At 39.7% G+C, this 15963-nt stretch overlaps 1 protein-coding gene across 1 annotated transcript; it reads left to right on the top strand.

Moving 5' to 3' along the window:
* The first annotated feature begins 489 nt into the window (after nucleotides 1-489).
* On the top strand, nucleotides 490-8447 carry sem1 (SEM1 26S proteasome subunit). The gene is made up of 3 exons (XM_064348244.1): nucleotides 490-650; nucleotides 1472-1565; nucleotides 8252-8447. The coding sequence occupies exons 1-3, from the start codon at nucleotides 575-577 to the stop codon at nucleotides 8292-8294; spliced, it is 213 nt and encodes a 70-aa protein (XP_064204314.1). The 5' UTR covers nucleotides 490-574; the 3' UTR covers nucleotides 8295-8447.
* The last annotated feature ends 7516 nt before the right edge of the window (nucleotides 8448-15963 follow it).

Genomic DNA, 15963 nt, shown 5'->3' on the forward strand with positions numbered 1-15963 from the left:
TGTATGGAAGCACCTACATTCTTTATGCTTTTTTATGATTTTTTCCCTTTAATTTGTCACCCATATATTTATAATTTATTGTTATTTATGCAGATGCACGCGGTCACATTTTAAAATATGAATTGAATAATTGCAACTGTTCTGACTAACCTGAATAACACAAGGTGAAAGGTAGGTATTGAAGCCTGTATCAGGATAAAAATATATATATATATAGATTGGCTTTCATACTTTGTAGACATTTTACAGACTTAATATCAAATTTCAACTAATTTATAAGACATAAAAAACTGGATTAATACTCTTCAACTTACTCGCGTATATTTTTTACTTACCCATGAGAATAGCGCAATTAAGTGAGATGGCTCTCCACTACAGGTTCTCTAAAAAGCACCTACAAAGCAAAACATACCCAGAAGCGTTACTCGCTTCTGCACGCGTGCGCAAACCGGCATATCCAAATCCTCTCTTTTACGACTGCTCATGCGCAGAGTTTGCGTCACAACCACCAGGCCTGACTTGTGTACGATAGAGAAACACTAGCTTGTGTGCACATCCGAAAGAAGCTAACGACATGTCGGAAAAGAAACAAACTGTGGATTTGGGACTTTTAGAGGAGGACGATGAGTTTGAAGAATTTCCAGCAGAAGGTATATTCAGTTTAAGAGGCAGTATGTATATCGGCTTAGTTTTACCGACCAGTTCTGTTCCTGTAGTAAAATTAAATGGGCTTACCAATCTAGAACAGGCAGTGACTCAGCTATGAACATAGCTTGCTAACTGTTCTGCCTTGCTAGGGGACCAGGCCGTTTGCCGTACTGCTGTTATCTAGCTACCTACTAGACAGCCATAACAAACTGGTGTAGCGCGCAAACGTTAGCTGTCTAGTTTACCTAGTTCAGTCAACTGATTTGCATACAAACCCAGTCTTGCACTCTGATCATTTTTGCTTAAGCTTAATGTTAACATTACTTAACATAGCTATCCAGCTACCACCTGAATGTAGCCAGCAAAGATATTTGAGTCTCTCTGGTCGCCAGTGCCTGAAATGTACTTGGCTAACTAGCCAGATAGCGTAGCTAGCTAGACAATTAGCTAGCTTTCTTTCCACGATAAAACGTTTAGGTAGTTTTGTTTGACTTACCCTTACATGTATTTCTGTTCATATGCCTAGCTGTCTATCTCTCTACTTTAGTGGCGTTTTGTAAAATCCCCAGCGCTGGCTTAGACAGTGTGCTCATACCCGTTGAACGCAGACATAACGTGACTGTTAGCAAACTATGCAGCATTGTTTCATTGGGCTCGGAGCTACTGACTATTTGTGTATTTTAATTTATTAAGGTAAGCTTATAGTAAAACATCTGTCCTTATGATATTAAAAGCACGTGATAGCTAGTTCTGTTGGAGCGAACATTTAAGGCCTAGTTGCCCGTCAGTTTTATGCCGACAAACATTATTTGTTTTCTTGTAGACTGGACTGGGTTGGATGAGGATGAAGATGCCCATGTTTGGGAAGATAATTGGGATGATGACAATGTTGAGGATGACTTCTCAAATCAACTGAGGTAAGGTTACTCCACAAACATTTAAGATGGTTTCACTTTGATAACGTTAAACTGGATGACTCTGTTGGCCTAGTAGTTCACTATGGTTCAGTCTGAACACAGAGGTGCATTCACATATTTCCATGACAACATCTTTTTTATAGTCTGAATCTTTTGTGCAGAATGAAGGGTTTCCACACCACTGTCGGCAAAGGAACAATTTACACAAAAGCACAAAATTTTAATTTTTACTCTCTATGGGCAATAGTGCTAACAACCAGAGCATGATAATACCCTGCATCACAAGAGTACCCCAAGACAAATTACTCCTGATGATGCATTGTAATGATATAAACAGCATTATAAATGGAATAGTTCCAGACAATGTTCCAGCTGTGCTACAATACACAATGTAGTAACAGCTATGATGTGGCACACCTTTTCACCTCACTGTGTATAATATCGCTGTGCACCCTTTACAAGAGATTGGACTATTGAGAATAGCTAAGAGTTATTAGGCCAACAACTTTTGACATTAGAGTAAGCTACAATTGAGAGCCTGTAATGAAAAATACAGTGCACCAAACCAAGACAATAATATGGACAGTTTTAACATTCCTTTTAATAAGAAAATGCAGTATTTGCAGCTGTTTATGGATAATATCAAAACGTAACTTGCTTGCAATTCTTATGCTGTGTTGTTCCTCCAAAAAAAGTCGACTGCTTTGCACATTTGCCACTTCTGTAAGTAACAACATCCAGATTAATATACCCTATGCAAATGTGAAGTTAGCTTGATAAGGCTGTTTCTAGTTTTTAAATATTATTTTATAGCAGTAGAGTGATCGAAAAGTTAAAAATGTGCAGACTAAGTAACTTTTCAAGTTTGCATAACCCGGTTCACTTTCCTCAAGCTCCCATTGTTCATTGTAAAGTGTTTGTTAGTGATGTTTCAGATGTTAGTGAAACGTTTGGTGGGGATTGTATAACACTGTATTTAAAGCTTATGAAAAAAATCTAATTTGAATGATATATATTACTGTCATACCTTAGTAAAAATATAAAACTTAATTGAAATAAAGCTTTATAATTTCATGTTGAAACTGAGGCTATTGACCAAGGAAAGGGAGAGAATGGCACACAGGGCAAGCCGCGTTCAAGGCAAGCATTTGTGCTGTCATAAGACATGGCATCAGTGGGGGAACATTGAGGGGAAGGCCGCAGCCTGCGGATGTGCAGGCGGCTCCTGTCTACTGAGTCTAGCACTGTTAGAAATGAACCTGTCAGTGTGCTAAAAAAAGGCACGATGAGCGCTTTATTTATGACCACGCCTGTTGAGCACCAAAGATAGCAAAATGACTGGGATGAGGACAGTAAGGAGAACATAGCCCCCGGAGATGAGGTCATTGTTGACAAGAAAAGTCACGTGACGTGTAAAAGTGCCTCTGCCTGTAACTGCATTTTGGGTCTCTCTGAAATCAGCATGTAGGGAGCAAGTTTTCAAGGGGTGACATGATTTAAAACAAAAGCAATTAATTTTTACAATAACAATAAAAATGTTGCATTTTAATGAATTTCCTGAAACATTGACAGGTGTGTTTAATTAACAGTGCTAGAAGTAGTTTAAGTTGAGCTGGGTAGATGGTCACTTGCTCATCACCAGACAATTGTTCCCCTTTCCCATATTTGTTTATTTCAGTCATTTAAAAAAATTAACTTTTCCCCCCTGGATTTTCCTTACTATTCTCTTACTGTATTTGCTGTTTAGGGTTTCGTTCTTGGCATGTAATCCCTTTGGTTATATAGCTTTGTTTGTTATTGTTGCTATAAGAATAAAATGGTCGTGTACATTGTCTTTCAAGATGAAGGTCTTAAGATGGGCACCTTATTTTGGCATGCAGGACATTACTAGATTGACAGAGGTTGTGCATTCACAAATAGACAAGTGATTTTGAAATCAACATGAGAAGTAGCTGAGGGTAAATACCAATATACACATTCTGTATCACACAGGAATGGAGTACATTCTGCTTGTCTCTTTGGGAGTCAGATATATAAATCTTAGGAGGGTCATCTTGTCAAGCAGAGTTTTCTGTATATCGTATGGTCTGGGTATTTAGTGTTTTCTGCAGAAAGCAAACAAACAAACATTTTAAAATGTTTTTTTGATGTATTTTTCCCTTTAAGTGCCTGAACTCTTGACAAAGCTGATAATGTTGGGCAGTTGATACACCAATGCATTATAACCAATGGCATGATAGTGCTTTCCAGCACGCATAGCTTTTAAAAATGGTGTGCTAACATATGGGCTTTCAGACAAAATGTTTTCACCACTTAGAAGGTTAAGGGTTAAAATGTTAAAATGTTCTTCTGAAGTGTTTATCCACAGACCACAGAGAAATTATAGCTCACCAAATGCATTGGCAACCAGTAAAGGAAGTATGAGAAATTAAAAGAAAAGAAAAGAAAAAGAAAGAATTACTGTCTCTGAGATACTTCTCCAGTGGGAAACGGATCCTTGTTATGTTTGGATTTTTGCACATAGTTCAGATGTATATACCAGTTTGCAAGGTTTTTCCTGGCTCAGAATAGGGCTTAGATGGGGACTTTGTGTGACGGCGACTGTGGTCAGCCTGGCTGTACTGCCACGGTCAACTCGACGCGTCGTCTCCCTAATTTAGCTATCTTTAGAACGTAAAGTTCTGGTCTTCCAGAGACCACCACAATGCATTGGTGTAGGCTATAAAAAAAGAAACGCGTGACAAAAATGAAACACTGGAACAACTTAAATATTTATTGAAGGGTTACATACTGGTATATGTAACCCTGGTTTTCAAATGTTGCAGGGTGTCCATGTCTCACATGTCAAACCGCACCTTAAACTGAATATGCTTTACAAAACTTAGTTTTGTGTAGTCAATTTTTTATTTAGATTTATACATTTTCTGCTTCCCCTGATTATGCATAGTAGATTATGGTTAGGGTGTCTTCTCACGAAGAAAATTGTTCGTCATCAAATCTAGATCTGGTTCCACAAACAATTTTTTTTAAATGTCAAGAGGAATGCTTGTTTTGTAAATAATGTCCGCACCACATTTTGCAGGTAGCATTCAAGAGGTCTGGGATACATTTATACCTCAGCAGGCGGTCTCTGGCTACAGTGTAAAGAGAAATTGCTCTTGGAATCTGACTAGTGAAATAAGTCATTAAGTCAGGTCATGGAGTAGGGGGTCTCTGGGGTGTTTCTGTCATTGCTAATGTGCTGATGTTTACACCTGAAATAATAATTAATTCGTGATTTTTGATATCATCACAGAATTATGCAGCATTTCTCTGTTAATATTAAATTGAAGTTGTGGGTAAATGTCGACTAGTCTGTTCTCCCTGTCCTGAATCAAAGTAGGCTATGTACTGATGTAAAGCTCTATTCTGCTGGCTGCTGGGTGGTTCATTCGGTTACAGCGCCACACTGTGGCGTGAAGTTTAGCCCCACAGGCCATGCCGGTGCCAGCTTTAGGCGGTAGCTTCATGGGCGATGTGCAGTTGGCGATTGCATTGCCCAGGGTATGGGAGGGATCCGCCAGTTTCTAGGACCACGTTTCTTCGCTCTTTATTGGCGCCTACTGGTCAGCCTGTGCCCTGCATGCTAAAAGCTGCAAATGAAAGGTCTTCCTCTGACTCCACTCTATGCGAGTTTAGCTGTATTATACAGTATAAAGAAACAGGCTGGTGGCACCACATGTTTTGGAGTGTCCACACTTTGCAGTGGGGTTCGTGCATGAACACGGCTGCAGTTGCAGATAATTTGGACATTTCTAATTTGGGTGGGAATTGGACATGTTCAGCGCACTGGGTAGTTTCTATATGGGTACTTTCTCATTATGCACAGAACAGACAAATGGATCTTTATATATCGAGTGAGCTCCATAATGTTCAGGACAAAGACATTTTTTCGTGATTTGACATTCTTGGCTGGCCAAGTCATTCACCTGATCTGAATCCTATTGGACATGTGTTTCATATGCTGGAGAGAGAAATCTAGGCTGGAGCAGGAGCTGAGGATGGCTACAGTACAGACAGAGCATCACCAGATAAGATACAATGGGTTGCAGACTTAAAGCAGTCATTGCATGCATTGCATTATTATTAGCCTGTATTTATACGGGGTAGGTTGACCTGTGTAAGCACGCCTATGCTGTCTGCATGTCTTTGGTCTGTGGACACGAACATGAAAACTCCACACAGAAAAGTATACATGGCGAAACCAACGTATATAAAAATACCCAAAAATAAAAGTTGAGAATGTGCACTTCAACCACCTGTGAATTGTTTGATTACAAGTCGAAAATTGTGGAGTACAGAGCCAAATCAAGAAAAGAGAAAATGTCTTTGTAGCAAACATTATGGAGCTCACAGTGTATATAAAGATCCATTCCTATGTTCTGTGCATAATGAGAAAATACTTTATTTTGTTTGCTAGGCTTGAATGTGTGATCTACAGATTACAGAGGGATTTTCTTAAGTGTAGCCCATGCTTTGAAATGATTACATCGATTTTACAGAATTATCCTCTATTTTAACTTTTAGCAAGCTGCGTCTTCTAATTTGTCAAGAAAGAGAACAAGTACGGCATGAGAAAATTGTGAGAATTTTGGGATTGCTTTCCAATGGATCATTTAGATAATTGAAATGCTTAAGTGAAATAAGTGAAAACCGTCACTGATATTATACTCCTAGATTGTGGCTTCTGCTACATGCATTTGCATAGCTGAAATGGTGTGGAATGTGTCCTCTTCACACTACATTTGGCAACGGTGTGAAGAGAAATGTAGCGGCAGACCGCGTTTCGCCAATGCTAGGTTTGGCAACAGGCAGATTCCGAACACATCAGAACTATAGTGTAAAGATGGCCTTTATGCGCTCTGCGGGAGAGAGTTTATCCAATCAGCAGAAGGGCGGGGGGTGGGGGGGAGTAGCCAGACATTCTACCCACCCCCACCATCAATACACGCTATGGAACGCTCTCCATTGCTCAACACAAACCTGGTGCCATCGGCATCACATTCAGCGCATTTTTCGACATTAAGAGATGCCGAACATTTGTGGCTGTGCGCGGTCTGATTTTACGTCTGTTTGTTTTCATTTTGTTTTCATGTTACGCGTGGCACTTACTTGAGAAGTACCTTTGAGAAAAACACTGTATTAATCTGCGCCGTTTATTATGATTACTGTTATTAAAATGGGAGGGATCCATTGGTTACAGGGGAGCGGTGTGGTAGATGGCTGTGTAAAGCCTTCAGCTAGGATATGTGCTGATAAATCGAGGTACTAATCATTGCTCAGGAGTGCTATGTGAACAGAGCAAGGAAGAAAAATCTCGCGATATAATTCACAGCAGTAATTTTAACAGACCGTAATATCTTTTAATGGCAATTTGCTTCTCATCAATTCTTGTCCTTGCTACAATAAAGAAATGTGTAGTCTGGACACAGTCCATGTATCCTTGACCATGAAATAAAGCTGGCGCTTTGATTTTAAAAGAGGCATAAATCCCCATGCTTTTGTGATCATAAAGTCAGCCTCGAAAAGATTTCCCTGCATATAAATCTTTCGCTTGTTGGTTCGATTCACATTTTCTCCCCAGCAGATAAACAAAAGCACTCAGTTTTTCCTCATTCTGGTGCAAAAGCCACAGTAAATGCAAAACAGCCATCGGCACTTGAGCAAAACATTTTACGGAGCGTTTACTTGTAAAACTCAATCGCTAAGGAGTTTCTTTAGGATTATAAAGCTAGTTGCCAAGCAACGTTCTCAAGGTGGTCTGAGACCACAATGGTCCCTCAATGAATGGTTGAGCCGTCTTTTAAATTACATGGTTTGACTTGACCGAGGGAAAAGTGTCTTCCCCAATAACTGGTGGTCACACACCAACATTTCAGGGTGGCCTGTGGCCTGATTCTTTGATAGGTAGAAGTGAAATGCCTTGGATTAATCCCATTTTGTAAATATCCTCCAGTTTATAAATTTAATGAACCCTGGTGGCTTCTTTGAGTGGCATCTCCAGAGTCATTTGATTTTATTATTCTTGTTACCCTGCTAGTTTTACTGGCTGAAGATGACCTGTTCACATTTTGTTTTGGAGTTGCTCTTGCTGTTGGTGAAGTAAATTTTGGTAGCATAGTTTGGTAGTGGTTGTAGTAGATTTATAATTTTGGCTGCCCTTTAACAAGCCTGAGTGTGCATCATTTCTCTTGTGTGTAGGGCCTTTCTTTTAATAACACGCGTTGTGTGAATGTTCGGGAAGGGCCGCAAAACAGGCCGCTTCAGCCTCGCTCAATGTTAAATTAAATCTTTAGAGATGTTGTGAATACCCCTGTTTGAGTATATTTTGGTGCAATATTTTTTTCCACGCTAGTTTTTAATTGCAACAAAGATTTCAGTATTGCCTGGTAGTGTTGACATTTTCTCAAATGAAAGTACAATAGACTAAATGTGTTCATGCCCTTCCTTTAGAAATTTTAAATTGCTAGTAGGCTCATTGCAGTTACTTTTTTTTTTTTTTCCTCCAGCCATGAAACTTTCTAATCATCTCATATTGATGCGTTCGTGTGTTTATTATATTGTTTCTTTTTATTAACCTTTTTATTTACAGTTTTATACATGACACTTTCTAATTATCACATTTGTAATTTTTTCCCCCTCTGCAGAGCTGAGCTTGAAAAACACGGCTACAAGATGGAGACGTCGTAGCTTCCGAAGCAACTATGAATATTGTATTCTGAATATGGACTTCCATGTTTGAATATTGTTCATTCATGTGTGGTTAGAACTTCAGTAGTTCACTTTTGATGCTTTCTTTTGTATTAAAACAACACTGGTAAAATAAAATGTTTGAAAACTGAATTGCAAATGTCGTCGGTTTTGCTGCCTTATTTAATTTAAATTAATGACAATGGCATTGGTTAATAAAAAGATGGAAAAAAAATTATTTTCAGCCTCGAATTTAGTCCGTCAGTCACGAGCCGGGAATGCGATTAAAAACACGTAACTGATGCTGCGAAAGGGCAGCATGGTCTTCACGTCGGAAATGTTGTTAGAGCATATGCAAAATCATGTATGAAAGAATGGGTATTTAAAAATATTATCAATAAAGATACTGTTTCTCATGCGCGAAATAAAACGCACCTTCCTATAGACTTGGCCAGTCGTATCCTTTTCTTTTTGTAAACAGTCATAAACGAGCAGCTCCACGAGTGGGCGAGAGCCTATCCCGTTAGGTGTCCCCTCCGAGACTGGGGCTTCGCGAAGTCTCTGATCGGGAGATTATCCAGTGCTATGTTTTCTGAGAGAGGGGGTGGTCACAGCATGTGGCCCAATCGGTCCTGCCCGGACCTGCCTTCTGTCATGTGGAAACCGGGCTACTCTTCCTTTGCGCAGCAGGTTCTCCCAGAGAACCACAGGCCAATTTGCTGAGCCGCGCTCCCAGCAAATGATTGTGCTGGATTTGGACTCTCAGCCTCTGTACTTTAATGAGCTGAAATCGATGCCAGTAAGAGATCGCTTACAGCAGGGAGAGGTTCCTCGTGCAATGCTCTGCTTTCGTGTTTTGTCTTGGTTAATTGGAATTAAAACAGCCTGTATGACAACAGCTTGGTTGTTCGCATTAATGCACCGCACACTATGTGCATTTATACTGCACCTTTAAACCGCTCCGTCCTATGACCTATTTTTAACGTTATACGACAGAGAACAGATGTAGGGCAACTGATTATTAGTGAAATTGTACGGATGGAAAAACTTGAGGAAGTAGCCCACCTGTAGGCCTGCAGATTTGCAATTTAAGTATATCCAGCCCTGCCCAAATTGTTTCTAATTTTAGTGACTTTCCCTGTCCATGTCTCAGATGTGAGGCTCTTTCATCATGAACGTCGGCTGTAGCCTCAGAGGTTAAAACTTCTCTTTCACCAGCGATTATCGCAAACGCTGTCATCTGCAAATGCGGCCGACAAAATCCATCAGAGAGCGGGGCCCAGAGAACAGGTGGAGCATTTTTCTATGCCTTTAAACGAACCAAAACTATAGCGTCCAAATACTGGCTTGAAAAAACACCACGCATCATTTAATAGGGTATTATATTTAAGGTATTTGTATCAATGTTCAACTGAATCAAATAGCCCAATACATTGTTCGGCGGGTTGTTTGACTTCTTTAAAATTATACATGCTTGTTCCGGATGCAAATATGATAATCCTTCACAGTAATAGCGTGTATCTGGCACTCTAGTTTTAAGAGAGCCTAGCCTAAGGAAAAAATGCTACCAAGTTGAATTAATTACTGCTCGTGAGTGACACTTAAAATAACAGCCTGAAACACTAGTGTGCAATACTTGGTTAACTTCCAGGATTTTCTTGCAATGTGTAAGGCTATAACCTTGCACATTGCATTATATTTGTGCACTTCTAGACATCAGGTAACACAGGCTGTTGGCAAGCATTCAACGGTGAACAACAAAAATTTGAACCGAAAAGTACACTGAGTGAATCTCTGGAGAGATAAATTGTGGTTGTGACAGCCACATCTGGAAGTATGAATTAAAAATAGCGCACCTTTATAACACGCCAGATCATATCCCTGACTGAAAATAAACTAGAAAAACAACACTAAAGCATGCAAATCCTCCTAGGCCATGAGATTAGGTCCTGTGTGCTCGATCATTATTTTAATTGTTGGGAAGTTACTGAAGTGTGTAAATCAGTAAGCGGGGGCAGCGACGGTGAATCTGTGGCCATTTTGTTTGTGCCAAAAAGCGGAAGACTGGCCTCTTGTGTTTGACACACACTATTTATGTGGCACCTGTGTCTTTGCAAGTAGGCTAGTATTCAGTTACCGAATCTTTGACAATGAAGCAGACGTTTTTATTGACGTCTTTGTGACCCTTTGGTGTATTCCGCTGTGCTTTCCTTTTGCGTTTCTTATTAATTGCGGGTATTTACACCTTTGTATTTCAGACTTGACCCAGAAGATTTTTTTCAGGCCCGAGCTCTATGCTTCCCCTGGACCTCAGTGTCACATTATTGATCACAAGCTTGCGCTGTTACTTGACCCCCCTCCCAGCCCCCACCAAATGAAACGTGCAGCAGACTAGCTTGTGTTTATTTTCGTAATATTGTTATCTTCTTTTGTCCTGGCTATATTTCGCCGAACATTGTATCATAAAGTGTGTGGTCTGCAGTGGTTTTTCACTGATGCTATAACAACAGTTTCGCCTCATCCGCTCTCAGAAAAATTGTTATTATTTTGACAGTAGGCTATCCGATTGTGACTCAAATCAGGTGGACCTACGCACTGACTGTCGTGTATAAAACTAAGATCATGCATCTATGCATTCCACAATAACAGCATTATTTTGGAGGCTGTCGTTAATTTGTGAATACAAAGCCATAAATCCTGTTTTATATACACGTGTACAATCAAATGAACGTGTTGAAGATAACACGGAGTTATGGATCAGTCCTGTTGTGGTCATGGCGTTCCCACCTTGACGACACGCCAGCGCTGGTTTTTACGCAGGAGCTGGTGAGCGGCTGTCGTTCCGGGAGCACTCGACCACAGTGAGCCTCTCCACAAGCCAAGAAAGACGGGGGCCATTGTGCGGTAGCACGCAGCTGCTACAATAATAGGCCTAATTGCACATTTCTTTTGTGGGGTGAAATTAGTGGCAAAAACAGCTACAATGCCCAAACCCCGAGAAAAATGACTCATGGGGTGACTGCTGCCAGTGAGGCACATATCCACCACCCACAGCTCCGCATCCCACACCTGCACTCGCGCACAAGCAAACACGGATAATAAGGTGTAATTACTTCAAAAATAATAATAAGTGCTCCCGATGTGACAATAGCATGCCTGTTTATCGCGAGAGGGAATAATAACTTGTGAGGACACAGAGGCGCACCTCTCTTCCTTCCCAAAAGCCCTAGGACGCCGTGTCAGCGTCTAAGTCCGTTTCATTGTGTCGTCCCGTTATTCTTGCGATCACAGCGACTGACAATGGCAGTGAATGCCGTCTTCGCAGTTTGATATCTAGACATAGCCAATAATGAACCAGGATGTGCGGGTGGCTGCCGAGCGACAACGTTCCTTGTTATTTGCATTGCAAACCCAAAAATGAACAACTAATACAAAATGTAGCCAAAACATTACGTGTGATACGCACGATGCGGAGAACGGCAGAATAATTGTATTTCATTACTGTAGGCCTATTGGAGTAATAGGTTCTTGTAGAATTATTGGAATATTATTAGAGGGATCTGATGTTCTCACACAAAATACAAAATTATGGTAATGTCAGAAAAATCACCATCAGTGGTGGCAGGAGTCACTGCAATAATAATAACATTAGTTGTAGTGTCGCTCCGTTTTATCGTTTATTTGATAATACTGAAAGTTATGCTTCTCTGGATTAAAAAAAAAAAAAATTCGGTTGATTTTCAAGTAAGAAAGTAGGGAGTCACGGAATTGTTCAGCTGGAAAACCTGGATAAATCCATCCCTTTGATCCGGAGGGCTACATAGGACTGGCTTATAAATGTTTATTTGCAAGCTGTGTCTATAAAGCCTCAATTCAATTTCATGATAAATTTAAATAAGCATCACAATGAGAAAGATATGTACGTTATACTTTTTACTAGTGATTCAGCCATGCAACTGTGGTAAAACCTCCTAACAAAACCCAAAGCACACAACTTATGAGAAAAGTTGTATATGAAAAGGTTTTTATTTTGTCTACAGTTTTGACATTTTATTCAATGTATTTCAAACGATGACGCAATATTTAATTGAGCAATTTCTAGAATATGGAAATTGGTCGAGTGATATGTGTGAATATGCTTCCACAAGAACACACGCGCACTACCACTTAACAAACCCCCAGAACCGTACCATGCATGGTCAAAGCAGGGTGGTTAAACAAACCATCCTCTAATCTTATTGGTTAAGCTCTCATTTGCATGTCCTAACCCAACGCGATTGCTGTGTTTCGTTTAACGAGTTTTATGTGGTATGCAAATAATCAATACTAATGTAACTTTTTTTTCAAAATGCATAATAAACTTGAGACGTAAACAAAGACTGGCTGTCATTTCAATTTTCGTGGGACTTCAAGAGTGTATTCAGCACTGTTAAGTGGTGCTGATGACTCCTTGCAGGGTTTTGCAAACAGACATATCATTGATATGTTTGTGCACCCCTGCAACAAAGGCAAATGTAGGATTGAGAATTTGTGGTACTTAATATAAACTAATTCATACATTTTGTGATCATATTTTAACATTTCAAATAATTTTGAGGGAAGTGAATTACTATGCCATGGCTGCAATGAGTACTGTAAAAAAAAAAAGAGTATTGTACCTTATCGGGCCTATATTTAGTAGTTGTTTCAATGACCTTTGGTGTGTTCCAGTGACCTTTGGTATGCACTTATTGTACGTCGTTTTAGATGAAAGCTTTTGCCACATAAATGTAATGTAATATAATGCAATATAGAAGCATACTCCATCTGAGCCCAAAATATTGCACTCATATTTGAATATAAAGTTCTCATTAGATGTGCTAACTGGTAAATAATATATTGTGGTTTCACTGGCCTTTGGACAAATCAGATCAATGATAGTCACAAACTCCAGATGCTTTTTGGCAAGGTAATAAATCTGTACCTGAAACAAAATGGGAACCACAGACCTTGACCTATCTGTATAGCTGTGCACAAATGTCTGTTCTGGGGACATTGGTGTGGGCCTTGCGTTATTGCACTAAGCCAATTCTATGTTTACTTGCAATGCAAATATTGAGGATGCACTGCATTTAATGAGCAATTTCATAAAACATAGAAGGTTGAAGTTACATCATAACAAATTATACATAAATTAAATCTTATTATAAAAGACAGCTTGAAATTTGCAAATATTTTATTGGGTAATTATTGAACCTTAATTTAGGCTATACAAGCTCATACTTTCTCTATTACAGCATGTGGAAAAATACATTATGCAGTGTACATGCACAAACAGCCATATGTATAGCATGTTTTGAAAGTTACACAGCTTTAACTTATTAACTAATTCTGCATGGACAGAGGAAACCATTTTAACCACATGGTCCTTAATGCAATGAAAAGCCATTTAATATAATAACAAAATCAATATACTCATAATAATGGCAAAATGAAATTGCTGCCCTGGTGCAGGTTGTGGAGAAAGGCTCGTTCCTCATTTCACATTGGGGAAGTAAAGTTGAACGTAATTAGAGGTTACTGACACTGGCTTAATGTTCCACAAGAATTGTCTTTATACTGTCATTAGGCTTCAATTGTGTCAGATAGCTGAGTGGGCTCGAAGAGGCAGGGACGGTTCATGTGACGTCTTCAGCCTGCTCCCTACTGTGATGCTGCAGCCATCTGCACCTACATCGATAGCCAGCAATTATGGTTTGTTTGCTGTTTTTATTCATTTTTGGCCATTGTGTTTGTAAGCATGCACACAAAAGCCAGTCCACTGAACATAATGGCCCTGGACAGTAAGGGAAAAATTAACAGAGCAATTTAAGTGCAGGGAAGCTCTGCTGAGCAATTAGCCGCTCTTGATGTTATCATCACTGCTAAATTATCACTGGCCTAATAGTTGTAATTAATTAATCATCTCACTCATTTGCGCGCTCTTGCACGCTCTATAAATGTATGGTAGAGGCACTGTGACTCCCATGGACTGTTGCTTCTGATATTCATCCATCCATCCATTTTATGAAGCGCTTACTCCTGATCACGGTCATGGGAATCTATCCCAGTATTCATTGGGTGAATGGCAGGAATACACCCTGGAGAGGTCACCAATTCATCGCAGGCACTCACACACCATTCACTCACACATTCATACCTCAAGGAAAATTTACCTGACCTGCATGTCTTTGGACTGTGAGAGGAAACCGGAGCACCCATAGGAAACCCATGCAAACTCCATACAGGAAGGCTCTCTGCCATCATTTCAACTTGGTTTCTTCTTGCTGTGAGGCGACAGCGATATGCTCTCTACCCCTGTGCTGTCCCTCTTCTGACATTCTTTTCTGACAGTAGCACTATGACATTACATGTCATCTTTTTATATACATGGTTAAATTTACAAATGAAGTGCTGAAAATAACAAATGTTTTGAGTGCAGTTAAACAAGACCTTCGATGCTCTTTATCCTAAATGAATTAAGGATAAAGTAATTAACTCATGTCACTTGTGCATTGCTATGGATGGGATGCGATGCATCAATGCAGGTGGTTTTATTGTCCATTGTTGAGAGTTCTTGAAGCCAACAGAAGATTGGCATAATTTAAGACAACAACAACAGCGAAAACAGCCTGAAAACAGCCTTTGGTCAAAAAGACTGGGAGGGCTTGGCATACTGACTGTCTGTGGTGCTGGTTCAATGAGGAAACGATTAATCATGTGAGTGGTTGTCTGCTTGCAAGACGAGAACATTCTCACTCCCCCACTACTATTGCAGGAAATAATTCCAGCTAACAGTTAGGACTTGCCAGTGGCTCTCTTTTGCTTATCCGTCAAATCTAAGAAATTAGATAGCGTATAAATGGATATCTTTTTGATATGAGCATTCTTCATCTTACAAATCTCTTGTCTCCTGTCAAATTGAAACAAGCTGTATCTTGCAATTTAACTGTGATGTAAAATAGATGCATGGCTTTAGTTTATCCATAGAATGTGTAATGTCAACACTGGTATGACTCTCCAGACTCTGAGATGAAAATGTTATCACTTTTTTTTTTTTTGGTTTTCTATATGATAAACAAAACATGGATTAACAAGCACATTGGTTTGTTTTGGGGGAAGTATAGTCATCCTTAATTTAACTATTCATCTTCTGAGTGGCAAACTCTTTTAAATGTGAGCCAACACAGGCTGAACCGACCAAATGAGAAAGGAAATTTGTAGTTTATTCTTGCTTCTACGCCTGGATTTAAGGGGCAAAAAAAAATAGATGTGACTCAGGCAAACAAAGAGCCGGTGTGTGTTTCAGGAGTGAGGGTCTGGGCTGTATCATCCAAACTTGTCAAAATTAGGAGTGACACAGGTTACTCAAAAGGTCTCTGCAGAGAAATAGTATTGAGTCTGCTGGGAAAACGGCTCACAATCATTGGTTGCCCTCTATCACATGTTTTCAAATCAGCAAGGAAAGAATGTACTTGTTTTACCTCTGCCATTTCATTGTGGTGATTGTGTTCTATAACTTTGCCCAGTGAGTGACATATTACTTGATCTTGCAGGTAACCTTTTGGGTAGGTGGATTGTATGGAAGCTTCGAAAAAACTGGGAATTGGCCCCTCAAATATCTGGGATTTCCTTAAATGAGACTGGGACA

The sequence above is a fragment of the Anguilla rostrata genome, chromosome 8 (assembly GCF_018555375.3).
Source record: "Anguilla rostrata isolate EN2019 chromosome 8, ASM1855537v3, whole genome shotgun sequence".
In the NCBI taxonomy this organism is placed as follows: domain Eukaryota; kingdom Metazoa; phylum Chordata; class Actinopteri; order Anguilliformes; family Anguillidae; genus Anguilla; species Anguilla rostrata.

Coding starts and splice junctions, on each gene's coding strand:
- sem1 (XM_064348244.1), top strand. CDS start 575: ATGTCGGAAAAGAAACAAACTGTGGATTTGGGACTTTTAGAGGAGGAC. Junction 651..1,471: donor TGAAGAATTTCCAGCAGAAG/GTATATTCAGTT, acceptor GTTTTCTTGTAG/ACTGGACTGGGTTGGATGAG. Junction 1,566..8,251: donor GACTTCTCAAATCAACTGAG/GTAAGGTTACTC, acceptor CCCCCTCTGCAG/AGCTGAGCTTGAAAAACACG.